Below are 27,856 nucleotides of genomic sequence, written 5' to 3' on the forward strand. Positions count from 1 at the left end.
AACACAGGTCAGACATTCCTGTGATTCCCACCGTCCCTATTCCTGAAGTGTGACGTGCACGGGGCCTGTCACCCATCGGGGATCTGCAGTAGAGAAAAGTCGGAAACCCCTGGTCTGGTTAAGAATCACGTCTTTTGGCCCTGGCCGGTTGGCTCAGTGGTAGAGTGTCGGCCTGGCGTGCGGGGGACCCGGGTTCGATTCCCGGCCAGGGCACACAGGAGAAGCGCCCATTTGCTTCTCCACCCCCCCCCTCCTTCCTCTCTGTCTCTCTCTTCCCCTCCTGCAGCCAAGGCTCCATTGGAGCAAAGATGGCCCGGGCGCTGGGGATGGCTCCTTGGCCTCTGCCCCAGGCGCTGGCGTGGCTCTGGTCACGGCAGAGCATCGCCCCCTGGTGGGCGAGCCGGGTGGATCCCAGTCGGGTTCATGCGGGAGTCTGTCTGCCAGCTTCAGAAAAATACAAAAAAAAAAAAAAAAAAAGAATCACATCTTTTTAGAAAGCTCTTTTCGCCGGCGATGCTGAGGAGGGCGGCTGTTTCCCACCCCCACAGTATCTGCGGTCAGTACAGCGGCATCGCCGACAGAGTCAGCGAGATTCCGGCCACCACGGAGGAGCTGGTCGCGCTCATCGCCTTCCTGAGGAAGTCCAGCGAGGTCACCGTGTTCACGCTCCGGAGGAAGCTGAGGGACGCGGCGGAGAGACTGGAGTTCCTGATGGACTACGCGGACTTGCCCCGTGAGTCTCAGACGCCCGGGTGCGCGGGCCGGGGGGGCTGTGCGTCTGTGGCTTAGGGACAGGCGTCCGGGGTGGGACAGTTAGCCACCCCACGTTTAACTATGAGGACCGGGAGAGCCGCTGTCCGGCGTCTCCTCGTGTCCCGGGGGCTCGTCACACAGACGTCTGAGTCCAGCAGAGGGAATCTGGTTGTTTAGACAGAGAGACGAGCCCCCTGGGGTTCTGTTTCTTAGATGCCGGTCTGAGCATCTTGTTCCCGGTGTCCTGAAAACATCACGTCCCAAATGCATTTTTTTTTCTTTTTTACCGCATGAGAGAGACAAACAGAGACAGAGACAGACAGGAAGGGAGAGAGATGAGCAGCATCAACTCGTAGTTGCTGCATCTTAGTTGTTCGTTGATTGCTTTCTCATCTGTGCCTCGACTGGGGGGGCTCCAGCCAAGCCAGTGACCCCTTGCTCAAGCCAGCGACCTTTGGTCTCAAGCCAGCGACCTTTGGTCTCAAGCCAGTGACCTCTGGGCTCAAGCCAGTGACCATGGGGTCATGTCGATGATCACATACTCGAGCCGGTGCCCACGCACTTGAGCCGGCGACCTCCTGTTGCGAACCTGGGACCTCGGGGTCTGAGTCAGTGCCCCACCCACTGCGCCACCGCCTGCTCAGGCCCCAATGAAATCTTCTTCTCAATGGGTGGATTTCACTCATCCGTAATCTTGATCCACTGCACCTCCGGGGAGGGCCGGACACTTCCCCCCTGCCCCTGCCTATCACAGAGAGGAAAAGAAGTGGCCAGGGTCTTTCCACGAGGCCACGTGAGAGTGTGTACGGACCCAGTTCTGAAGCCACAGCAGGGAGGCTCCTCCCAAGCCAAGTTTCAGAGCGGTTTCCATCCGGAAACACCTGTGAATTACCCGGTCGTCACGATGTTTGAGGAGGGAGCGGTGAAGGGAAGGAGGGAGGGATATGGACCAGGAGTAAGAAGTCATTCTCAGCCATCCCCACGCCCCCCCTGAGCTGCGCCCTCCACCTGGTGAGCGCACACTGGACCCTGTGACGACCGTCGTGCCCTGAGATCCAAGGGTCCACCAGGGAGCCAGGGCATTGTAACTGACCAGAGCCACCGGGCAGGTAGGTCGTCCGGGATGGATATTACTACCGACTCGTAGCCAGAAGGGAGACTGAGACTCTTGTGAGGTGAAACAGTTTAAAAGATTAGAACCAGGACATCTCCCCAGGTTTCTACTCTCCTGCGGGGAAGGCGGTGAGGATCCAGGTTAGAACACGGGCTTGGAAGTTGAGGAGACCCGGGTTTGAAACCGACCCTCCACGTTGCAGCGGTGTGACCTCGACCACTTCCTTAACTGTGTCCCGTCTGTACAGACGCGGGTGAGGGTGCCGGCTTCCATGGTCGCCGGGGCCTCGGTAAGCGCTGAATAAATGTCAGTGGTCGTTCATCCAGGCGGACGCCCCCGTTCATTGCCCCCTCCGCACCCCGGTGTGTCTGCTGACCTCTTCTTTTCCTGTGGAATGGACGCCCCGGGTGCTCGCCATGCTGAGCCACGGCCTGAAGCAGACCCTCTGTGTTTTGCAGAAGAGGATATCAAACTGAATAGCACCCTGTTCCTCTGGCCGGACCAGATTGAAGATGTCTTTGAAAACAGCCGCAATCTGCTCTTCAGTAAGAGGGACCTGGCAGAGATGGACCTCATTAAAAGGTATAGGAGGACCCTGGCCGGTTGGCTCAGTGGTAGAGCGTCGGCCTGGCGTGCGGGAGCCCTGGGTTCAATCCCTGGCCAGGGCACAAAGGAGAAGCGCCCATCTGCTTCTCCACCCCTCCCCTCTCCTTCCTCTCTGTCTCTCTCTTCCCCTCCCACAGCCGAGGCTCCATTGGAGCAAAGTTGGCCCGGGCACTGAGGATGGCTCCATGGCCTCTGCCTCAGGTGCTAGAATGGCTCTGGTTGCAACAGAGTGACACTCCAGATGGGCCTCTGTGTAGAGTAGTAACTTATGTGGCAGCTGGCTCTTCACATGGAGAAGGAGAGAGGGAAGGGGAAGGGGGAGAGAGAGGGAGAGAGAGAGAGAGAGAGAGAAGGAGAGAGAGAGAGAGATCACAGTCTTTTTTGTAACTAATCTTGGAAGTGACAAGAGAGAGAAGGGGAGAGAGAGAGATCACAGTCTTTTTTGTAACTAATCTTGGAAGTGACATCTTATCATTTTGCCACAGTCTTTGTTAGAAATGAGCTGCTTGGTCTCTAGTTCAAACTCAAGAGGAGACCATTTTCACAGGGACATAAATACCAGGAGGACCTGGGGACCTTCCGGGGGAAACTGATCAGATGCTGCTTTCCACACAGTGCCATTAAAAATGAAACCCAGATCACACCACTTGAAAATTTACTTTCATAAATTACTTTTAAGGAAGAAGAAAAAAAAAAAAGAACATTAAAACCGCCGTACAGAATTAGGCATTCTTAAGATAATAGCCGGATTTATGGTACGTCACGACAGCTGTTCCCAATGCTCCATCCCTGTTCTTTCCACGGATATTGATTGTGCGTTCCGTGCCAGATACTATTCTAAATGCTGGAGATACAAAATAATTAAGGAGATAAAAATCTGCATCGATGGAGTTCGTATTCTAGCAAATGAGAGCAAACACCTGTAGAGTGATATTATTATAGACCAGGTCCAATTCTGAGTATTTTGTGTTTGTCAGCTTATTGAATACTAAAGTATACCCTGGTTTCTCTTCAGATCGCATACATCTTTTGCCCTTTTTAAATAGTAAAGCGGGTGCTTTTCCATCCTCATTTGATACATCTGAGGTACAAATGACTCGGCCAAGGTCACAGCTACTAAGTGGCAAAATACGGATTTAAACCTAGCCTGTTGAGCTCTAGAACCTGGCCCCTTCACTCTGGATCATTCTGCCTCATTAGGAAAAGGGAGAAGTAAATAGAAGACCTGCTTTGTGGATGATATATATAGATGAAATAAATAAATACATCTCTGGACAAGTCTTCCCTGATTCGTCTAAAGTAACCCTTGACTTCCATCCACTGGTCACTCTGCCCTAAAGAACTGGTCACTCTTCCATCCACTCTTTTATTTTCTTCAAAACAGTTATCACAGCCTGACCTGTGGTGGCGCAGTGGATAAAACGTCGACCTGGAAATGCTGAGGTCGCCGGTTCGAAACCCTGGGCTTGCCTGGTCAAAGCACATATGGGAGTTGATGCTTCCAGCTCCTCCCCCCTTCTCTCTCTCTGTTTCTTTCTCTCCCCCTCTCTCTCCTCTCTAAAAATGAATAAATAAAAAACAAACAAACAAACAAACAAAAAACAGTTATCACTATCAGAAGTGTCTCATTTCATCTTTGTCTATGAATAGATTTATCCATCCATCCATCCATCCATCCATCCATCCATGTATGTTTATGTCCAGGTGTCTGGCAACTAAAGTACAAGCTATGTGAGGGTAGGAATCTTTAATAGTGTACTTTAAAAATGTCCCCCTGATGCCTAGAGAAGCTGTTGGAATATATTAGGCAACCGATAATAAATAAGTAATGGATGAACTAATAATGTATATATACCCGCCTATATTATATATTCACATACATATAGATTCACCTGTTCATCTGAAAGTATTTAACCACCAAACACAGTTTGGAGCAGCTGTCTCTGGGAGGTGGGATTATAACTAGTAAGATATCTTGTATCAGGAGTTCAGATTATGGGTGAACAAGTGCTGTGACTTTGAAAAATCACCCAGGAGGAGAGTCCCAATACAAGTGGGCTGTCTTGACTTTCAGGTGCTCAGAATTTGAGCTGAAACTTGAGACCTACAGCAAGGAGCTGGAAGGCTTTAAAAAACGCGAAGTGATGAGCACAGAAGAAATGAAGAGCAACGTCGAAAAGCTGACCGAGCTTTCCAAGAACCTAGACCAGGCCCTGGCGGAATTTGAGGTTCGGGGGTCTTGGGATGGGAACTTGTGACACTGTACTTGTTCCGTTGTTTCTGTAGTTTTCCTAACATCGCCTGGCAGCTGGATAGGATTGATTAATTGATTGACCAGTTCTTTCCTTGGTACTTCCAGCTACCTTCTTCTACATGCCCACATTATCCTAGTTCTTCCGTTAGTCACTGAGCACACAGAGAAGGCATGATAAGAGACTAGTTGCTCGCATGGATTGAGCATTCATTATGTGCTCAGCAATGTATAGAGTTTCCTACATGCTATACATCACGTCACGCCCATAACAAACCTCTGGGGTAGATACTGGTATTAGGTATTATCTCCATTGATCCCTATTTAAAACGAGAGAACGGACCCTGGCCGGTTGGCTCAGCGGTAGAGCGTCGGCCTGGCGTGCGGGGGACCTGGGTTTGATTCCCGGCCAGGGCACATAGGAGAAGCGCCCATTTGCTTCTCCATCCCCCCCCACCTCCTTCCTCTCTGTCTCTCTCTTCCCCTCCCGCAGCCAAGGCTCCATTGGAGCAAAGATGGCCTGGGCGCTGGGGATGGCTCCTTGGCCTCTGCCCCAGGCGCTAGAGTGGCTCTGGTCGCGGCAGAGCGATGCCCCGGAGGGACAAAGCGTCGCCCCTGGTGGGCGTGCCGGGTGGATCCCGGTCGGGCGCATGCGGGAGTCTGTCTGACTGTCTCTCCCCGTTTCCAGCTTCAGAAAAATACAAACAAACAAACAAAAAACAAACAAACAAACAAAAAAACGAGAGAAGGATGACTTGGAGAAGCTAAGTAACTTGCCCCGATGGTCAATTAGTAAGTTCTCTAACCTAATTAAAGTTCTTGCCTTTGAGGCAAGTCAACACAAGAAGGCAACACCGTGTAAACAGCAAATGTACACGTCAGAATGGTGGGCTTGGGGCTGTGGCTCTGTGACAGTGGGAACAGAGCTGATGGAGCAGGCAGCCAAGGAGACCAGAGTGTCACCTCAGCCACCACGACCCTCCACGGTACAGGGGGACCCGCTTGAGCCACGCCTTATTTTCCGCTCTTGCTCTCCAGACGAGCAAGCGTCTTCCTCAGTTTAGTTTTCAGAACGTTGGGGAATTTGCCACGGTGGTTTCTAAGGGTCAGGAGAACCGCCCACCTAACGGACAGCATCCCCTTTGGCCTGCAGTGGATCAATAAGGAGGAGGATCTTTTGGAAAAGGAGAAGAGCAGCTACCCTCTTCTGCAAACCATGATGACCAACAAAGTGCCCTACGAGCAGCTGTGGATGACCACCTACGAGTTCAGCGTCAAGTCCGAGGAGTGGATGACCGGTAGGCTGGTCTCGCTGGGCTGGGACGGGGTGGGGGCGGGGGTCACGGGGTCCAGCCCGGCCACTTCTGAAAGAAGGTTGACCTTCAGGTGCTGTCTGGACGTTGTGTCACATTCTGATACTCTGGATCTGAGACAGCCACGGTCAGGTTTTTCTGATATGACAGGTGGGGGTCACAGAGCCGGATCTATTGCCAGATGCCGCACCCAGAGACATAGATTGAATAGTGAATCAGAGAGGCAGGTGGTGGGAGAGTAAGAGGCAGTTCCACTACTGGGCGGTTGCTAGAGAGATACTGAGCGAGTAGAGCTAACAGAACGTAGTGATTGATCGGATAGGGGGCCAGGGGCCAGGGAGGAGAGTGAAGACCTCGGATAGGGGGCCAGGGGTCAGGGAGGAGAGTGAAAGACCTTGGATAGGGGGCCAGGGGTCAGGGAGGAGAGTGAAGACCTCGGCTAGGGGGCCAGGGGTCAGGGAGGAGAGTGAAAGACCTCGGATAGGGGGCCAGGGGACGGGGAGGAGAGTGAAAGACCTCGGATAGGGGGCCAGGGGTCGGGGAGGAGAGTGAAGACCTCGGCTAGGGGACCAGGGGTCAGGGAGGAGAGTGAAGACCTCGGCTAGGGGGCCAGGGGTCAGGGAGGAGAGTGAAGACCTCGGCTAGGGGGCCAGGGGTCAGGGAGGAGAGTGAAGACCTCGGATAGGGGGCCAGGGGTCAGGGAGGAGAGTGAAGACCTTGCCAGGGGTCAAGGAGGAGAGTGAAAGACCTCGGATAGGGGGCCAGGGGTCGGGGAGGAGAGTGAAAGACCTCGGATAGGGGGCCAGGGGTCAGGGAGGAGAGTGAAAGACCTCGGATAGGGGGCCAGGGCTCAGGGAGGAGAGTGAAAGACCTCGGATAGGGGGCCAGGGGTCAGGGAGGAGAGTGAAGACCTCGGATAGGGGGCCAGGGGTCAGGGAGGAGAGTGAAGACCTCGGCTAGGGGGCCAGGGGTCGGGGAGGAGAGTGAAGACCTCGGATAGGGGGCCAGGGGTCAGGGAGGAGAGTGAAAGACCTCGGATAGGGGGCCAGGGGTCAGGGAGGAGAGTGAAGACCTCGGCTAGGGGGCCAGGGGTCGGGGAGGAGAGTGAAGACCTCGGATAGGGGGCCAGGGGTCAGGGAGGAGAGTGAAAGACCTCGGATAGGGGGCCAGGGGTCGGGGAGGAGAGTGAAAGACCTCGGATAGGGGGCCAGGGGTCGGGGAGGAGAGTGAAGACCTTGCCAGGGGTCAGGGAGGAGAGTGAAAGACCTCGGATAGGGGGCCAGGGGTCGGGGAGGAGAGTGAAAGACCTCGCATAGGGGGCCAGGGGTCGGGGAGGAGAGTGAAAGACCTCGGATAGGGGGCCAGGGGTCGGGGAGGAGAGTGAAAGACCTCGGATAGGGGGCCAGGGGTCAGGGAGGAGAGTGAAGACCTTGCCAGGGGTCAGGGAGGAGAGTGAAAGACCTCGGATAGGGGGCCAGGGGTCAGGGAGGAGAGTGAAAGACCTCGGATAGGGGGCCAGGGGTCAGGGAGGAGAGTGAAGACCTCGGATAGGGGGCCAGGGGTCAGGGAGGAGAGTGAAAGACCTCGGATAGGGGGCCAGGGGTCAGGGAGGAGAGTGAAGACCTCGGATAGGGGGCCAGGGGTCGGGGAGGAGAGTGAAGACCTTGCCAGGGGTCAGGGAGGAGAGTGAAGACCTCGGATAGGGGGCCAGGGGTCAGGGAGGAGAGTGAAGACCTTGGCTAGGGGGCCAGGGGTCAGGGAGGAGAGGGAAGACCTCGGATAGGGGGCCAGGGGTCAGGGAGGAGAGTGAAAGACCTCGGATAGGGGGCCAGGGGTCAGGGAGGAGAGTGAAAGACCTCGGATAGGGGGCCAGGGGTCAGGGAGGAGAGTGAAAGACCTCGGATAGGGGGCCAGGGGTCAGGGAGGAGAGTGAAGACCTCGGATAGGGGGCCAGGGGTCAGGGAGGAGAGTGAAAGACCTCGGATAGGGGGCCAGGGGTCAGGGAGGAGAGTGAAGACCTCGGCTAGGGGGCCAGGGGTCAGGGAGGAGAGTGAAGACCAGCAGGACCTTATTAGCTCAGGTGATTTGCTGGATGGTGCTATCACTAACCATCATTATCTTAGTCTTTGACTTACTATCTTCTTGTTCTTTTGACTGTGTCTTCCATGAAACAGATGTTTTTTAAATTTTAATAAAGAAGTCCAGCTTGTCCTTTCTCCCATACACCACGCCTCCAGTGTTGTATCTTATCACAGGTTATCACCAAACCCAAGGTCGTATAGAGTTTTCTCCTATGTTAGTTCTTAAGGGTTTTTATTTTTTTTTTGTAGTTTCACATTTTACATGTAAGTTATTATCCATTTTGAGTTCATTTTTGTGAAAGGTATAATAAGGTCTGCATCTAGATTCTTTTTTTTTTTTTTTTTGCATGTGAGTATCCATTAGTTCTAAAACCATTTGTTGAAACATTATTTCTCCATTATACTATCTTTGCTCCTTTCTGAAATATCAGTTGACTATATGTGGGTCTCTTTCTGGGCTCTCTCTCCTGTTCCGTTGACCCGTTTGTCTGGTCTTTTATCACTGCCACACGTGATTACTGTAGCTTTACAGTAAGTCTTGTAGTTACAGAGATATGTCAGTCTCCCAACTTTACCTTCTGTTTCAATATGATATTGGCTATTTGGGGTCTTTGATGTCCCCATATAAACTTTAAAACCAATTTGCCAATATCAAAAAAAAAAAAAATAATAACTTGCTGGGATTTTTACTGGGATTGTATCAAATCTACTGAAGTTGGGAAGAGCCGACACCTTTGACATTGTTGAGTGTTTCTCTCCACAAAGAAGGAATGTCTCTTCATATATTTTCTTCTTTGGGTTCTTTCATCACAGTTTTATCGTTTTTTAAAATATGGATATACATATTTTGTTAGACTTGTACCTAAGTATTTCAAGTGTAGGAGTGCTAAGGTTAATGGATGTGTGTGTTTAATTTCAAATTCTGGCCCTGGCCGGTTGGCTCAGCGGTAGAGCATCGGCCTGGCATGCGGGGGACCCGGGTTCGATTCCCGGCCAGGGCACATAGGAGAAGCGCCCATCTGCTTCTCCACCCCTCCCCCTCTCCTTCCTCTCTGTCTCTCTCTTCCCCTCCCGCAGCCAAGGCTCCATTGGAGCAAGGATGGCCCGGGCGCTGGGGATGGCTCCTTGGCCTCTGCCCCAGGCGCTAGAGTGGCTCTGGTCGAGGCAGAGTGACACCCCGGAGGGGCAGAGCATCGCCCCCTGGTGGGCAGAGCGTCGCCCCTGGTGGGCGTGCCGGGTGGATCCCGGTCGGGCGCATGTGGGAGTCTGTCTGACTGTCTCTCCCCGTTTCCAGCTTCAGAAAGAAAAAAAATTTTTTTTCAAATTCCTCTTCTTCATTCCGGGTATATAGGATAGTCATTGACTTTTGTATATTCATCTTGCTTCCTGTAACCTTGCTATAATTGTGAATTAGTTCCAGGAGGGCTTTTTTTTTTATTATTCTTTTTTTAATTCAGATTTCCTATATGCAGGATCATGTCAATGGCAAACAATTTTATGTCTTCCTTCCCAATATGCCTACCTTGTATCTTCTGTTCTTGTATTTTTGCGCTAGCTAGGACTTTCACAGAATGATGTTGAACAGGAGTGATGAAGGGAGAGGTTATTGCTTTGTTCCTGATCTTAGCAGGAAAGATTCTAGTTACTTCCCACCGAGGATGATGTTAGCTGTAGGTTTTCTGTATCTGCTCTTTGCATCAGGTTGAGGAACTTCTCCTCTATTCCTCATTTGCTAAGAATTCTTATCATGAATGGGTGTTTTGATTTCGTCAAAAGCTTTTTCTGAATCTATCAGTATGATTATGTGATGTTTTCTTCTTTAGCTTGTTGATGTGATAGATTACATTAATTGATTTTTGAATGTTGAAACAGCTTTATGTACCTGGAATAATAAATCTCAATTGATTGTGGTGTATAATTCTTTTTGCATATTATTGGATTCAACTTGCTAATATTTTGTTTAGGATTTTGCATCTGTATTAATGAGAGATGTTGGTCTTTAATTTTCTTTTCTTGTGGTGTCTTTGTCTGGTTTTGGTATTAGGGCGAATGCTGGCCTTATAGAATGAGTTGGGAATAATTTCCTCTGTTTCTATCTTCTGGAAGAGATTGTAGAAAATTACTATCATTTCTTTCTTAAGTGTTTGGTAAAATTCACCCCTGGCTAGGGGTTTATTTGTTTTAGTGTTCTTTTCAAAGAACCAGCTTTTGGTTTTCTTATTTCTTTTTTTTCTGCTTACTTTGGATTTAATTTTCTCTTCTTTTACTAATTTCTTAAAATGGAAGCATAGCTTATTGATTTTAGGATATATGTTCAATGCTATAAATTTCTTTCTAAACGCTTTTTTTTTTTTGCTATATTTCACAACTTTTGATAAGTTGTTTCTCATTTTTATTTAGGTCAATATATCTTTTATTTCTTTTGAGATTTCTTTTTTGATCTATGTGTTTATTTAGAAGTATGTTGTTTAGTTTACAAGAATGTTGGGATTTTACCAGCTGTCTTTCTGTTATTGAGTTATGAAAGTAAAAGTTCTTGCCTTGTTCCTGAACTCGGAGAAAAAGTATTCCATCTTTTACCATTAAGTAAAATGAGTTGTTTTGGTTTGTTTTTTTTTTAAACCACTTTATTGTAGGATGGTTGACCTGTAAAAAGATGTACATATTTAATGTATAGAAAGTACAATGTTAGTGTAGTTTTTCATGGGTGCCCTTTATCAGACTGAGGAAGCTAACTTCTATTCCTAGAATGTTTGGAATTTTTTTTATCATGACTGATACTGAATTTTGTCAAATGCTTTTTTTTTTATATCAATGTATATTCTCATATGATTTTTCTTATTCAGACTGTTAATATGGTATATTACATGGTTTGCTTTCCAAACATTAAACCAGCCTTGCATTTCGTGATCAACCCCACTGAGATACGGTGGTCTATCATTCTTTTTACGTATTACGTTGGAAGTCATGCACCTTTTCTTCTTCTTTTTAAAAATATTTTAATTTTGGATTGCTTCACAGAAATGTTGGGTTGCTGAAGTATGTTAGTAATTCATGAAGCTATATTTAGTCTCAGAAGCCCTGACAGAAAAAAAATTTTTTGGAGACAATTTGCCACATCGTGATGCAAGAATCCACACTAACCTGAAATATTGACGAGGAAGGGAGTGACAGCAGGGACGATTTTGACTGAAGGTGGGACCCACTGAAGGGCCCATAACAAAAAAGGAGGAAAAGGAAATTTATGGTAGGGGGCAGTTTGGAGAAAAAAAAAAGGGTGTTGGTCTTTTAAAATAATCTATTTTTAAATAATTTCAAGCTTGCATAAAATTTGCTGGAACTAGATAGAGAGCTCCCCTCCCCATGTCTCCATTCACCCACATTCCCCAGTTGCTAATATTTCACATCTGTGGAACACCTTTCTTATTTTTATTTTATTTTTTTTTATTCAATGACTGGTGGGGAGGCAGAGGGACAGACTCCCACATGAACCCTGACCAGGACCCGCCCCAGCAAGCCTCGTACCCCTGGTGATGCTCTCCCAATGCAGGGCTGCTGCTCCGTTGCTCAACAATGGAGCTATTTTAACACCTGAGGTGAGGCCTTGGAGCCATCCTCAGTGCTCTGGGCCAACTTGGAGCAATGGCTCTGGAAAGGGAAGAGAGAGAGAGAAAAATAGAGAAAGGAGAGGGGGAGGGGTGGAGAAGCAGGTGCTTGCTTCTCCTGTGTGCCCTGACTGGGAATCGAACCCGGGACTTCCACACACCAGGCTGACACTCTACTACTGAGCCAACCGGCCAGGGGCCTGTGGAGCACCTTTCGGTACTCTGTAGGAGCATCTGTAACCAATGCTAACAGTTTGTGCCTATATGCCTTGCACTGTGTGCTAGGTGTTATTTCAGCCGCTGTACTTTCCTCACTTAACTTTCCCAGTCACCTTCCAGGGGACCCATTATTACCCTTGTATCACGGGTGATACCGCTGAGGCTCCCAGAAGTTCAGTAATGTGCCCAGAGGGTTCACGGGCTAAGTGGAAGCTTCAGACCCAGACCCAGCTCCACAGCTTGTGCTTTCCCCACCGAGGCTCCCGCTCGGAGTTCAGGGGACTCCAGGTGCACGGGGACCAGCACCTCTCCGGTGGTTGGACCGTTTCCTCGCTTCATCTTCTTTCTTTCTTATTTCAGGCCCCCTCTTTTCACTGAATGCCGAGGAGATCGCAGAGGAGATAGGGAACATGTGGAGGACCATCTGTAAGCTGGCCAAGACCTTCATGGACGTGCCCGCACCCCGGCGCCTGGCAGAGAGCATGAAGTTCAAGATCGATAAGTTCAAGCAGTACCTCCCTGTTCTCAACATTTCCTGCAACCCAGGAATGAAAGACCGGCATTGGAGACAGGTACCCTCTCCTGCCTCCCTCCCCCCAGCCCAGCCCAGCCCAGCCCAGCCCAGCTCCGCCCAGCCCCGCCCAGCCCAGCCCAGCCCTTACCTGGTCCTGGTAGCTCCTTGGAAGCCAAGAACCAGGCTCGGTCAAGCTTCTCTTTGAAAGGAGAGATCTTCTTGAAGCCACGGGGCAGTAATGGGGGTGATGCCGTCTGACATTAGGGGACAGGTGGGCAGGGTCAGGAAAGGGATGAGCTGCTGCTTCTCTGCATGAACACGATCCTCTCTCTTTGGGGACCCCGCGGCGTGGTGGTTGAACCCTATTCCAGCCAGTGGCCTCAAAGGCTCTCCTGCTCTGCTTTCCTGAGCAAACTGGCAGCTCAGGGTTCTCAGAGGTGACAAGGGTGCTGTTGAATGACAGTGGGAAGGGGCCTTGCTTTGTTTCTTGACCTAGGCTACAAAAACCAAAAAATAAAAAAAAGGAAAGTCGCATCTTTTCCTGGGGGCTCCCAACGATGCCTCGTGGCTCCTGCTTGGGCTGACGGAAGTAAGTCTCCAGTCTCCTCTCAGCCAGCCCGAGTCTATACATGAGAATAACAGGAATCCTTCCCCGAATAAGCAGTCGGGGTTTTTATAAGCCACCCACGGTCAGGGTGGTGGTGTGGACACTCACCAGGGGATAGAGAACTCCGCTGCATGTCTCCACGGTAGGCATCACCTGCAAAGGCGAGCAGGGGCCGTGCATCCATAGACAGATTCCTCTCTGACTCGGATCCACGCACGGGAACTGAGCCCATGGTCCCCGGAAGGTCCCGCTCTGAGGGCGTACCCACGACCTTCCCGGGACGGGAGCTGGGCACCGTTGGCTGGGGTCGTTCCGGTGGCCCCATGAAGCCAGGGGTCTCAGGACACGAGAGAGGGGGCAGTTTTCTGAGTGGAAGGGAGCTGTCTCGGTTTCCCAGAAAGCCTTGCCGCTCCAGGTTACCTCAGGCAGGGGTGTCGAGAGGGCAGGGGAGGGGGCCATCCTCACAGATGTCCCGTCTGGAGCTGGGGCGCCCAGCACAGGGATCTGCAGACGGGCAGCCCCCCCACCTCGGTGCTTCTGGGCGCCTCTCCCTGGGAACCTCGCAGCCTGACGGGTAACAAAGCGGGCCCCCTAGGACGCTGCTGCCCGATAGAAATGTAACATGAACGTCTATGTAATTTTAGCCACATTTAAAAAAAAAAAAAAGAGTTCACCAGCTGAAATAAATTTAATGAATACATGTTATTTAACCAAACATATCCAAAATAGGATCATTTCAACAGGTAATCAGTTCAAAAGGTGTGAAGGAGATATTTTACATTACAGTTCTTTTTCATACTAATTTTTTTTTTTTTTTTGGTTTTTTGAAACATGGGCACTATTACACTTAAAAACACATCCAGTTTGGACTAGTCACAGATCAACAGCTTTGTTCAAATCCGTAAATAGCAAAGGCAAGTTAAGTGATAAAACTGCCGAAATCTCTGAGTCTTTCTTACGGGCCAGGGGCTTAACACGGTTCTGCGGTCTAGTCCTAGAAAGGGTCGGTGTGTTGTTCTTAAATCACACGCAGTGTCCCAGTGGAGCCCCAGCTCTACATCGATCAGGCGTCCCTGAGTCGACTTCCCCGTGCAGTGGGACGCTCCTGATTATCAGCAGGGCTGGCAGCCTCTTCGAGACCACTCTTGAGGCAGCTGTGAGGATGCTACTGTTAACTGCCACCGGAGGAAAGACACGACCGACACACAACTTAGTTGCAAGAATCACGCAGGCAGTTTATTACTCACAGATCCTATGGCGTGCCTGGGTACAGCTTAAGCGGGGCCCGTGGGCATGCTCCTCTCGGCTGGCTTTGGTCAGAGCTCAGAGCGCTATGGAGACAGTCCACATCAACGCTGGAGTCTGGGCGACTACCTCAGCAGGGGCCCCTCAGCTTTAGTACCCTTTCTGGCCAACGCCTTCTAACAGGTGTCAATCTACAGGATGATCACCTCAAACCACCTTTTTGGGAGTTCCTCTCAGGGAATCCCCTTTTATGTTAATCTACCGAAATGTTTACATCAAACCACTCTTTAAGAAGTTCTTATTTATGTTAGCTTACAGAGTTATGACATCAAGCCACTTCTTATCTATGTATAACTTCACACACACACTAACTGGGCCCTGCTCAAAAGTCAGTCTGTTTATCCCATCTGCACACACTAGATTAATTCCTATCCAGACTGCATAACTTTATTTCATTTCCTTAGCTATTTTTAAGATTATGTTTTAATTACCTTTATATATCTTCCATATTTTTGTTTTTTGTATTTCTATATATTTAATTACTATAACATTATATCATTACAACACATGGGGTCAGTGAGAGCCCAGGGCTAACAGGATCCATTAAGGAATGCCGTTCTTGGGCACCTTAAGAGTTGAGGGGTGCACTTTCCAAAGGTCTGCAGTGTAGAGCCCCCGCCCACTGTACACACAAGACCGGAGCGAGGGGGACAGGAAGAGCTCTGGAGTCAGAGAGGATCCACGTCCCAGTTCTTCCCTTTTACTAACTGGATGGTCTTGGGCAAGAGACTTAATTTCTTTGCCTGCATTTCCTTTTATGCAAAATGGGGATAATAATACACCAGTACCTTCCTCATGGTGTTGGGAGAATGACAGAACTACACCACGGTCTTAAAACGGTGCCCACGCAGAGGAAAGCCTCAGTAAATGTTAACTACCTCTGTTATTTCTGTGACCTCAGGGGTCTTGCAGGTGTCCTCAGAATGCAGGTTGGAAGCCGTTGGAATGAGCTGGTTTACTCATGTGTTTGTTGTTTTTTTTTAACTCCATAAATATTTATTGATGCCCACTAAATACCAGGACCCAGGGACATGAGGCTACCTAAGATCAAACATGAGTCAGCTTTGATGACCCGTCCGGCTTTGATATCCTTTAGTCCTGTGCTGGGGCTGAGCCGAGTCAAACCTGGGCAGGCGGTGAGGTCTCCACAGAGCCTCGTTCTCCTCTAGTCCCTGTCCGTCTCTATTATTTTTATTAATTTTAATGAGGTGACATTGATAAATCAGGGTACATATGTTCAGAGAAAACAGCTCTAGGTTATTTTGACATTTGATTATACTGCATTCCCATCACCCAAAGTCCAATTGTCTTCCGTCACCTTCTATCTGGTTTTCTTTGTGCCCCTCCCCCTCCTCCAACCCCCTCCCTCTCCTCCCCCCCCACCCCATAACCCCCACACCCTTGTCCATGTCTCTGAGTCTCATTTTTATGTCCCACCTATGTATGGAATTATATAGTTCTTACTTTTTTCTGATTTACTTATTTCGCTCAGTATAATGTTATCAAGGTCCATCCATGTTGTTGTAAAAGATCCTATGTCATCATTTCTTATGGCTGAGTAGTATTCCATAGTACATATGTACCAAAGCTTTTTTTTTTTTTTTTGTATTTTTCTGAAGCTGGAAATGGGGAGAGACAGTCAGACAGACTCCTGCATGCGCCTGACCGGGATCCACCCGGCACGCCCACCAGGGGCGACGCTCTGCCCATCCTGGGCGTCGCCATATTGCGACCAGAGCCACTCTAGCGCCTGAGGCAGAGGCCAAGGAGCCATCCCCAGCGCCCGGGCCATCTTTGCTCCAATGGAGCCCCGGCTGCGGGAGGGGAAGAGAGAGACAGAGAGGGGGGGGGGGTGGAGAAGCCAATGGGCGCTTCTCCTATGTGCCCTGGCCGGGAATCAAACCCGGGTCCCCCGCACGCCAGGCCGACGCTCTACCGCTGAGCCAACCGGCCAGGGCCTCCAAAGCTTTTTTTTTTTTTTTTTTTTTTTTTTTCTTTTTTTTCTGAAGCTGGAAATGGGGAGAGACAGTCAGACAGACTCCCGCATGCGCCCGACCGGGATCCACCCGGCACGCCCACCAGGGGCGACGCTCTGCCCACCAGGGGGCGATAATCTGCCCATCCTGGGCGTTGCCATGTTGCGACCAGAGCCACTCTAGCGCCTGGGGCAGAGGCCACAGAGCCATCCCCAGCGCCCGGGCCATCTTTGCTCCAATGGAGCCTTGGCTGCGGGAGGGGAAGAGAGAGACAGAGAGGAAAGCGCGGCGGAGGGGTGGAGAAGCAAATGGGCGCTTCTCCTGTGTGCCCTGGCCGGGAATCGAACCCGGGTCCTCCGCACGCTAGGCCGACGCTCTACCCTCCAAAGCTTTTTAATCCACTTGTCCACTGACGGACACTTGGGCTGTTTCCAGATCTTCGCTATTGTGAACAATGCTGCCATAAACATGGGGGTGCATTTCTCCTTTTGAAACAATGCTATGGTGTTCTTGGGGTATATTCCTAAAAGTGGTATAGCTGAGTCAAAAGGCAGTTTGATTTTTAATTTCTTGAGGAATCTCCATACTGTTTTCCACAGTGGCTGCACCAGTCTGCATTCCCACCAGCAGTGCAGGAGGGTTCCCTTTTCTCCACATCCTCGTCAGCACTTATTCTGTGTTGTTTTGTTGATGAGCGCCATTCTGACTGGTGTGAGGTGATATCTCATTGTGGTTTTAATTTGCATTTCTCTAATGATTAGTGATGTTGAGCATTTTTTCATATGCCTATTGGCCATCTGTATGTCCTCTTTGGAGAAGTGTCTATTCATTTCTTTCACCTATTTTTTGATTGGATTGTTTGTCTTAAGGTTTTTTGGGTTTTTTTTTTTTTTTGTATTTTTCTGAAGCTGGAAATGGGGAGGCAGACAGACAGACTCCCGCATGTGCCCGACTGGGATCCACCAGCATGCCCACCAGGGGGCGATGCTCTGCCCATCTGGGGCATTGCTCTGTTGCATCCAGAGCCATTCTAGCGCCTGAGCCAGAGGCCACAGAGCCACCCTCAGCGCCCAGGCCAACTTTGCTCCAATGGAGCCTTGGCTGCGGGAGGGGAAGAGAGAGACAGAGAGGAAGGAGAGGGGGAGGGGTGGAGAAGCAGATGGGCACTTCTCCTGTGTGCCCTGGCCGGGAATCGAACCCGGGACTTCTGCATGCCAGGCCGACACTCTACCACTGAGCCAACCAGCCAGGGCCTTCCTGGTATTGTTTTATTTATTTATTTATTTTTTCTGAAGCTGGAAACGGGGAGAGACAGTCAGACAGACTCTCGCATGCACCTGACTGGATCCACCCGGCACGCCCACCAGGGGCGACGCTCTGCCCACCAGGGGGCGATGCTCTGCCCCTCCGGGGCATCGCTCTGCCGCGACCAGAGCCACTCTAGCACCTGGGGCAGAGGCCAAGGAGCCATCCCCAGTGCCTGGGCCATCTTTGCTCCAATGGAGCCTTGGCTGTGGGAGGGGAAGAGAGAGACAGAGAGGAAGGAGGGGGGGCGGGGTGGAGAAGCAAATGGGCGCTTCTCCTATGTGCCCTGGCCGGGAATCGAACCCGGGTCCCCCGCACGCCAGGCCAACGCTCTACCGCTGAGCCAACCGGCCAGGGCACCTGGTATTAAGTTTTAAAAGTTCTTTATAAATTTTGGTTATTAACCCCTTATCAGATATATTGTCAAATATATTCTCCCATTGTGTAGTTTGCTTTTTATTCTGTTCTTATTGTCTTTAGCTGTGCAAAAGCTTTTTAGTTTGATAGAGTCCCATTCGTTTATCCTGTCTTTTATTTCACTTGCCCGTGGAGACAAATCGGCAAATATATTGCTGTGAGAGATGTCAGAGAGCTTACTGCCTATGTTTTCTTCTAAGATGCTTATGGTTTCACGGCCTACATTTAAGTCTTTTATCCATTTTGAGTTTATTTTTGTGAATGGTGTAAGTTGTTAGTCTAGTTTCATTTTTTTGCAGGTAGCTGTCCAATTTTCCCAACACCATTTGTTGAAGAGGCTGTCTTTACTCCATTGTATGCTCTTACCTCCTTTGTCAAATATCAGTTGTCCATAAAGGTGTGGGTTTATTTCTGGGTTATCAGTTCTGTTCCATTGATCTATGTGCCTGTTCTTATGCCAGTACCAGGCTGTTTTGAGTACAGTGGCTTTGTAGTATAACTTGATATCCGGAAGTGTGATACCTCCCACTTTATTCTTCCTTTTCAAGATTGCTGAGGCTATTTGTGTTCTCTTTTGGTTCCATATAAATTTTTGGAATATGTGTTCTATATCTTTGAAGTAAGTCATTGGTACTTTAATTGATATTGCATTGAATTTATAGATTGCTTTGGGTAATATAGACATTTTAATGATGTTTATTCTTCCTAACCATGAGCACGGTATATGCTTCCACTTGTTTGTATCTTCCCTGATTTCTTTTATCAATATTTTATAATTTTCCTAGTACAAGTCTTTAGTCTCCTTGGTTAAATTTACTCCTAGGTACTTTATTTTTTTGGATGTAATAGTAAAGGGGATTGCTTCCTTAATTTCTCTTTCTGACAGTTCATTGTTAGTGTATAAAAATGCCTCTGATTTCTGAGTATTAATTTTATATCCTGCCACTTTGCTGAATTCATTTATCAGGTCTAGTAGTTTTTTGACTGAGACTTTAGGGTTTTCTATATACAATATCATATCATCTGCAAATAATGATAGTTTTGCTTCTTCTTTTCCAATTTGGATGCCTTTTATTTCTTTTTCTTGTCTGATTGCTGTGGCTAGCACTTCCAGAACTATGTTAAATAAGAGGGGTGAAAGGGGGCACCCCTGCCTTGTTCCTGCTCTTAAGGGGATTGCTTTTAATTTTTGCCCATTGAGTATGATGTTGGCTGTGGGTTTGTCATAAATGGCCTTTATCATGTTGAGGTGTGTTCCCTTATTCCCACTTTGCTGAGAGTTTTGATCATGAATGGGTGCTGGATTTTATCAAATGCTTTTTCTGCATCTAATGAAATTATCATGTTGTTTTTCTCCTTCCTTTTATGTGATGAATCACATTGATTGATTTGCAAATATTGTACCAGCCTTGCCTCCCCAGAATAAATCCCACTTGATCCTGGTGTATGATTTTCTTCATATATTGGTGGATCCAGTTTGCTAGTATTTTGTTGAGGATTTTAGCATCTAAATTCATCAGGGACATTGGCCTATACTTTTCTTCTTTGTGTTGTCTTTGCCTGGTTTTGGAATCAGAATTATGCTCGCCTCATAAAAGGAGCTTGGAAGTCTTCCCTCCTCTCTCGTCCATCTCTTGACCACACACAATCCTCAGACTGCCCGGATTTCTCACTCCCCCGGGAGTGTTCAGAAGCCATCAGAGACTTTATTGAAGACCTTCCGTGGGGATATTTTTGCTTAAAAGATAAGCTAAGGCCTGACCAGGCAGTGGCACAGTGGACAGAGCATTGGACTGGGATGTGGAGGACCCAGGTTTCAAACCCCGAGGTCGCCAGCTTGAGCGTTGGCTCATTTGGTTTGAGCAAAGCTCACCAGCTTAGACCCAAGGTCACCGTCTTGAGCAAGGGGTCACTCGGTCTGCTGAAGGACCACGGTCAAAGCACATATGAGAAAGCAATCAATGAACAACTAAGGTGTCGTAACAAAGAACTGATGCTTCTCATCTCTCTCCCTTCCTGCCTGTCTGTCCCTATCTGTCCCTCTCTCTGTCTCTCTCTGTCTCTGTCACAAAAATAAAAATAAGCTAAGAGTCCTATTTACACCACAGAAAAAGCCCAGCACATTAGCATACCAGCATAGAAAGAAAGGTCTTGTCAAGGGAGCCTGCCACCTGCCCAGCACCCGTAGACCACCCAAGAATTTGGGGTCCGCCTGTCCTAGGTGCTCATGACTTCCTCCTGCTATTCAGCAAACACTGCAGCTTCTGTCGTGGACCAGACTTTGCCCCAAAGCCAATGAGACACAGTCCCAACCCGGAGAGTCTTGACAGGTCTGTGCCAACTGCTGGTGAGACCAGCTCCCCAGTAAAGCAGAGGCCAGGCCGTGGGGACCCTGGGCTGCCCCCCCCCCCGATCCTTAGACCTGTGCCGTCCACATTCTGCTGCCACCAGCTGCTTGTAGCTGTTTACACATCAGTTAAAACGGAACGATCAGTCTCTGAGCCGCCTTAGCCACATTTCCGGGTCCAGCCGTCGGCGTGACTCGTGGCTCCTGGTCGGGGCAGTGCCGACGCCGAACACATCCATCACCCCGGACTGGGCAGCGCTGCCTTGGGCCATAAACATTCACTTCCATCTCTTTTTTTTTTCAGATTAGTGAGCTTATCGGCTATGAAATAAAGCCCACGGAAACCACCTGTCTGGCAAACATGCTGGACTTTGGATTCGGCAAGTTCATTGACATGTAAGGCCCTTCCTTTCCTTCAGGACACGTGTGGGTCAAGGTCCCTGCAAGTGCCCTCTGCCTGCTTTCCCCCCTCCGGGTCCTACTGCCCCCTGAGAGTTTTCAGTGACCTCCCCTACGGTTGACTGACCCCTGGAGAAGCTTACATCCCCTGGACCAGACAAGGGAGTCAGAAATTTTAGTTCAAAGGGAATTTTATTTTTTAGAAGTTCCTTAAACCAGAGCTTCCAGCCCAGTGCTCAGTGACTTTGGGTTAGACCATTCAACCTTTCTGCGCCTCAGTTTCCCCTTCTTTACACACAAAGAAACAACAACAACGGCCGGGAGCAGCTGTCTGAGCTCTACCATCTCAGATACGTGGTCACCTGGGCGACCTCTTCACTCGCTCACTCCCCTTCCTCCGCGCGTCCCTGGAGTCTGAGAATTTAGACTGTGTGGATTGTTACTTTTAGGACCAGAGAGAGTCTTGGGACCTTGTCTGTGTCTTTCTACTTCCTTCAGGGTGGCGGATGGGGAGGTGGTGCAGAGTTGCCCGGACTGGGGAGGGTGTTCAGGTCACACTTCACACGCATGGTTCTCAGGGTACAGCCCCAGACCAGCTGCAGTGACCTGACCTGGGAACTTGTTAGAAAGGCACATTGTCAGGCCTGCCCCCATCTGCTGAATCAGAAATTCTGGGGGTGGACTTCCCATTCTGAGGAACTAGGACATCAACACATGAGTTTTTTGGGTTTTTTTTTTGCGGGAGGCGGAGGCACAGTTCAGCTCCACAATGCCGCTAAGTGCGAAGGATGAGAAACCCTGAAAAATCACTGGAAACAGCTGGCAGCTCTTCGAATAAGATAGTAAACATCTCAGTAAAATCAAGAGCTTTTTGGTTTCTCTCAAAGCTGAGCTGAAATCCCGCCGTTGCAGTGTTTTTACTGATTTCCTCCCGTTGACCTCACGGTCACTGGATCACTTATTCCCTCTTTAGACTGGAGCCCATTGGAGCAGCGGCCAGCAAGGAATACTCCCTGGAGAAGAACTTGGAGAAGATGAAGTTAGACTGGGTCAACATGACATTCAACTTCGTCACGTACAGGGACACTGTGAGTCCGGGTCTGAGGGTCCAGCCAGGGACACTGTGAGTCCGGGTCTGATGGTCCAGCCCAGGGACACTATGAGTCCGGGTCTGAGGGTCCAGCCCCAAGGGACACTGTGAGTCCGGGTCTGATGGTCCAGCCCAGGGACACTGTGAGTCCGGGTCTGATGGTCCAGCCCAGGGACACTGAGAGTCCGGGTCTGATGGTCCAGCCCAGGGACACTGAGAGTCCGGGTCTGATGGTCCAGCCCAGGGACACTGTGAGTCCGGGTCTGAGGGTCCAGCCCAGGGACACTGTGAGTCCGGGTCTGAGGGTCCAGCCCCAAGGGACACTGTGAGTCCGGGTCTGAGGGTCCAGCCCAGGGACACTGTGAGTCCGGGTCTGATGGTCCAGCCCAGGGACACTGAGAGTCCGGGTCTGATGGTCCAGCCCAGGGACACTGAGAGTCCGGGTCTGATGGTCCAGCCCAGGGACACTGAGAGTCCGGGTCTGATGGTCCAGCCCAGGGACACTGTGAGTCCGGGTCTGATGGTCCAGCCCAGGGACACTGTGAGTCCGGGTCTGAGGGTCCAGCCCAGGGACACTGTGAGTCCGGGTCTGAGGGTCCAGCCCAGGGACACTGTGAGTCCGGGTCTGATGGTCCAGCCCAGGGACACTGTGAGTCCGGGTCTGAGGGTCCAGCCCAGGGACACTGTGAGTCCGGGTCTGAGGGTCCAGCCCAGGGACACTGTGAGTCCGGGTCTGAGGGTCCAGCCCAGGGACACTGTGAGTCCGGGTCTGAGGGTCCAGCCCAGGGACACTGTGAGTCCCGGTCTGATGGTCCAGCCCAGGGACACTGTGAGTCCCTCTCTGAGGGTCCAGCCCAGGGACACTGTGAGTCTGGGTCTGATGGTCCAGCCCAGGGACACTGTGAGTCCCTCTCTGAGGGTCCAGCCCAGGGACACTGTGAGTCCGGGTCTGAGGGTCCAGCCCAGGGACACTGTGAGTCCGGGTCTGAGGGTCCAGCCCAGGGACACTGTGAGTCCGGGTCTGAGGGTCCAGCCCAGGGACACTGTGAGTCCGGGTCTGATGGTCCAGCCCCAAGGGACACTGTGAGTCCGAGTCTGATGGTCCAGCCCAGGGACACTGTGAGTCCCTCTCTGAGGGTCCAGCCCAGGGACACTGTGAGTCTGGGTCTGATGGTCCAGCCCAGGGACACTGTGAGTCCCTCTCTGAGGGTCCAGCCCAGGGACACTGTGAGTCTGGGTCTGATGGTCCAGCCCCAAGGGACACTGTGAGTCCGGGTCTGAGGGTCCAGCCCAGGGACACTGTGAGTCCGGGTCTGAGGGTCCAGCCCAGGGACACTGTGAGTCCGGGTCTGATGGTCCAGCCCAGGGACACTGTGAGTCCGGGTCTGATGGTCCAGCCCCAAGGGACACTGTGAGTCCGGGTCTGAGGGTCCAAACCCAGGGACACTGTGAGTCTGGGTCTGAGGGTCCAGCCCATGGACACTGTGAGTCCGGGTCTGATGGTCCAGCCCAGGGACACTGTGAGTCCCTCTCTGAGGGTCCAGCCCAGGGACACTGTGAGTCTGGGTCTGAGGGTCCAGCCCAGGGACACTGTGAGTCTGGGTCTGATGGTCCAGCCCAGGGACACTGTGAGTCCGGGTCTGATGGTCCAGCCCAGGGACACTGTGAGTCCGGGTCTGAGGGTCCAGCCCAGGGACACTGTGAGTCCGGGTCTGAGGGTCCAGCCCAGGGACACTGTGAGTCCGGGTCTGAGGGTCCAGCCCCAAGGGACACTGTGAGTCCGGGTCTGAGGGTCCAAACCCAGGTACACTGTGAGTCCGGGTCTGATTGTCCAGCCCCAAGGGACACTGTGAGTCCGGGTCTGATGGTCCAGCCCCAAGGGACACTGTGAGTCCGGGTCTGAGGGTCCAGCCCAGGGACACTGTGAGTCCGGGTCTGAGGGTCCAGCCCCAAGGGGCTGCTATGTTTTATATGAACAGGAATCTGTTCAGAATTGCAACAGAACGAACAGAGGAAGGATCTCTAACCTCTTTTATTTTTTTAATGTTTATTGAGACATAATTGACACATAAGTCTCAGGTGTACAGTGGGTGGATTTGGTACCTTTATCGACCGCAATAGGGTTACCACAATAGCATTAGCTTACCCCTCTATCAGGTCCCATAAATATCATCTCTTTTTTTTTCGTATGGGTGCTGGTAACAGTGAGGATCGAGTCTCTAAGCAGCGTTGAAGGCTCTAAGGCGGCATGGTTGACCCGGGTCACTTTGCTGTGTGTTGGGATGTTTCCTGCACGGCCTTCCTGTGTCGGTTACCCTACCCCTGGGCCACTGGAGGGATGCATTTTCTTTTTTCTTTTTTTCTTTTCTAAAAAGTTTTTTATGTAAAGGGAGATGCATTTTCAAATGAGAGATACCTTTTGGTTCAGAGAAATAACTTTTTCTGAGCAAAAACTCTGATCGTGTGTCCTGAGTCTCATCTCCCCAGCGAGGCTGCCTGGGGTGGGGGGTGGGGTCCCTCAGAAGCGTACCTGGGGTAAACAATACTTAGCGCTTCTCAAAAAGAAAAGTTCCGGTTGACTCTTCCTGCTCCTCCACTCCCCAGATGCTGGGGTGTCTGTATTTTTACGGCACTCCTGGACTTTCTAATGCGCAACATGGATTTAGAAGGATAACCCTAAAGGTTCTCATGTCCCCCACTCTCCCGGGGTCTCATGGGATCTTCTGGTGACCTCTCTCCACCGGAAATTTCCATCGTCACAACACCTTGATTTCACTCGGATGAGAACTGTAGACAACCAGCGGGAGGGGGCAGAATCTGGTCTTGCCTCTTTCGGCAAGACTGGGCACGCGGGTGCGGTCCGATTGGAGGAGATATTCTTCACTGCCCAGAGGAGCAGTTACGCTAGGGGGGACCTGGGAATAACAGCTCAGTGACGCTCGGCCGATCTTTGGGTTTTGGCCGATGCAAGTACAGACAGGCACCCGCAGCATTAGGGGGTCAAGACGCCACTTTATAGAGAGCTAGACCCGCCTGCCAGCGCAGAGCTACGAGCCGAAGGCAGATAGATGAGAAAACATATCCTAGCCCCAATTTAAGCACCAGGATGTAGGCCGGAAGGAAATCTGAGAACAGAGTGAGAAAGACCAGACCTTGCCACCAGAGAACAGGCCCTGTCGGCCTCCTTGCTGTGACCGCCTAGGGGGAAAAGGGCCGTGCACGGGGCTGACCCCGGAGTCACAGCGACTGTGACCGACCCGCACGGGGCTGACCCCGGAGTCACAGCGACTGTGACTGACCCGCACGGGGCTGACCCCGGACTCACAGCGACTGTGACTGACCCGCACGGGGCTGACCCCGGAGTCACAGCGACTGTGACCGACCCGCACAGGGCTGACCCGGGAGTCACAGCGACTGTGACTGACCCGCACGGGGCTGACCGCGGAGTCACAGCGACTGTGACCGACCCGCACGGGGCTGACCCGGGAGTCACAGCGAGTGTGACTGACCCGCACGGGGCTGACCCCGGAGTCACAGCGACTGTGACTGACCCGCACGGGGCTGACCCCGGAGTCACAGCGAGTGTGACTGACCCGCACGGGGCTGACCCGGGAGTCACAGCGAGTGTGACTGACCCGCACGGGGCTGACCCCGGAGTCACAGCGACTGTGACCGACCCGCACAGGGCTGACCCGGGAGTCACAGCGACTGTGACTGACCCGCACGGGGCTGACCCCGGAGTCACAGCGACTGTGACCGACCCGCACGGGGCTGACCCGGGAGTCACAGCGAGTGTGACTGACCCGCACGGGGCTGACCCCGGAGTCACAGCGACTGTGACTGACCCGCACGGGGCTGACCCCGGAGTCACAGCGAGTGTGACTGACCCGCACGGGGCTGACCCGGGAGTCACAGCGAGTGTGACTGACCCGCACGGGGCTGACCCCGGAGTCACAGCGACTGTGACTGACCCGCACGGGGCTGACCCCGGAGTCACAGCGACTGTGACTGACCCGCACGGGGCTGACCCGGGAGTCACAGCGAGTGTGACTGACCCGCACGGGGCTGACCCCGGAGTCACAGCGACTGTGACTGACCCGCACGGGGCTGACCCCGGAGTCACAGCGACTGTGACTGACCCGCACGGGGCTGACCCCGGAGTCACAGCGACTGTGACTGACCCGCACGGGGCTGACCCCGGAGTCATAGTGAGTGTGACTGACCTGCACGGGGCTGACCCCGGAGTCATAGTGAGTGTGACCGACCCGCACGGGGCTGACCCCGGAGTCACAGTGACTGTGACTGACCCGCACGGGGCTGACCCCGGAGTCACAGCGACTGTGACCGACCTGCACGGGGCTGACCCCGGAGTCACAGTGAGTGTGACTGACCTGCACGGGGCTGACCCCGGAGTCATAGTGAGTGTGACTGACCCGCACGGGGCTGACCCCGGAGTCACAGCGACTGTGACCGACCTGCACGGGGCTGACCCCGGAGTCATAGTGACTGTGACTGACCCGCACGGGGCTGACCCCGGAGTCACAGCGACTGTGACCGACCTGCACGGGGCTGACCCCGGAGTCACAGTGAGTGTGACTGACCCGCACGGGGCTGACCCCGGAGTCACAGTGAGTGTGACTGACCCGCACGGGGCTGACCCCGGAGTCATAGCGAGTGTGACTGACCCGCACGGGGCTGACCCCGGAGTCACAGTGACTGTGACTGACCCGCACGGGGCTGACCCCGGAGTCATAGTGAGTGTGACTGACCCGCACGGGGCTGACCCCGGAGTCACAGCGAGTGTGACTGACCTGCACGGGGCTGACCCCGGAGTCACAGCGACTGTGACTGACCCGCACGGGGCTGACCCCGGAGTCATAGTGAGTGTGACTGACCTGCACGGGGCTGACCCCGGAGTCATAGTGAGTGTGACCGACCCGCACGGGGCTGACCCCGGAGTCACAGTGACTGTGACTGACCCGCACGGGGCTGACCCCGGAGTCACAGCGACTGTGACCGACCTGCACGGGGCTGACCCCGGAGTCACAGTGAGTGTGACTGACCTGCACGGGGCTGACCCCGGAGTCATAGTGAGTGTGACTGACCCGCACGGGGCTGACCCCGGAGTCACAGCGACTGTGACCGACCTGCACGGGGCTGACCCCGGAGTCATAGTGACTGTGACTGACCCGCACGGGGCTGACCCCGGAGTCACAGCGACTGTGACCGACCTGCACGGGGCTGACCCCGGAGTCACAGTGAGTGTGACTGACCCGCACGGGGCTGACCCCGGAGTCACAGTGAGTGTGACTGACCCGCACGGGGCTGACCCCGGAGTCATAGCGAGTGTGACTGACCCGCACGGGGCTGACCCCGGAGTCACAGTGAGTGTGACTGACCCGCACGGGGCTGACCCCGGAGTCATAGTGAGTGTGACTGACCCGCACGGGGCTGACCCCGGAGTCACAGCGAGTGTGACTGACCTGCACGGGCTGACCCCGGAGTCACAGCGACTGTGACTGACCCGCACGGGGCTGACCCCGGAGTCACAGTGACTGTGACCGACCCGCACGGGGCTGACCCCGGAGTCATAGTGAGTGTGACTGACCCGCACGGGGCTGACCCCGGAGTCACAGCGACTGTGACTGACCCGCACGGGGCTGACCCCGGAGTCACAGCGACTGTGACTGACCCGCACGGGGCTGACCCCGGAGTCACAGCGACTGTGACTGACCCGCACGGGGCTGACCCCGGAGTCACAGCGACTGTGACTGACCCCGCACGGGGCTGACCCGGGAGTCACAGCGACTGTGACTGACCCGCACGGGGCTGACCCCGGAGTCACAGCGACTGTGACCGACCCGCACGGGGCTGACCCGGGAGTCACAGCGAGTGTGACTGACCCGCACGGGGCTGACCCCGGAGTCACAGCGACTGTGACTGACCCGCACGGG

The 27,856-nt window shown here is 52.3% G+C and overlaps 1 protein-coding gene across 3 annotated transcripts in view; it reads left to right on the forward strand.

The window, feature by feature from the left end:
- DNAH3 (dynein axonemal heavy chain 3) overlaps positions 1–27,856 on the forward strand; it is a 199,423-nt gene that overhangs the window by 40,659 nt on the left and 130,908 nt on the right. For all 3 annotated transcript variants that reach the window (XM_066275915.1, XM_066275914.1, XM_066275913.1), the window contains 7 exons: positions 549–733; positions 2,326–2,449; positions 4,548–4,701; positions 5,878–6,022; positions 12,303–12,514; positions 20,718–20,809; positions 21,786–21,900. In XM_066275915.1, coding sequence (XP_066132012.1) covers positions 549–733; positions 2,326–2,449; positions 4,548–4,701; positions 5,878–6,022; positions 12,303–12,514; positions 20,718–20,809; positions 21,786–21,900 — 1,027 coding nt within the window. The remainder of the gene's footprint in view (positions 1–548; positions 734–2,325; positions 2,450–4,547; positions 4,702–5,877; positions 6,023–12,302; positions 12,515–20,717; positions 20,810–21,785; positions 21,901–27,856) is intronic.

This window comes from Saccopteryx bilineata, chromosome 4 (genome assembly GCF_036850765.1).
Source record: "Saccopteryx bilineata isolate mSacBil1 chromosome 4, mSacBil1_pri_phased_curated, whole genome shotgun sequence".
Classification (NCBI taxonomy): Eukaryota; Metazoa; Chordata; class Mammalia; order Chiroptera; family Emballonuridae; genus Saccopteryx; species Saccopteryx bilineata.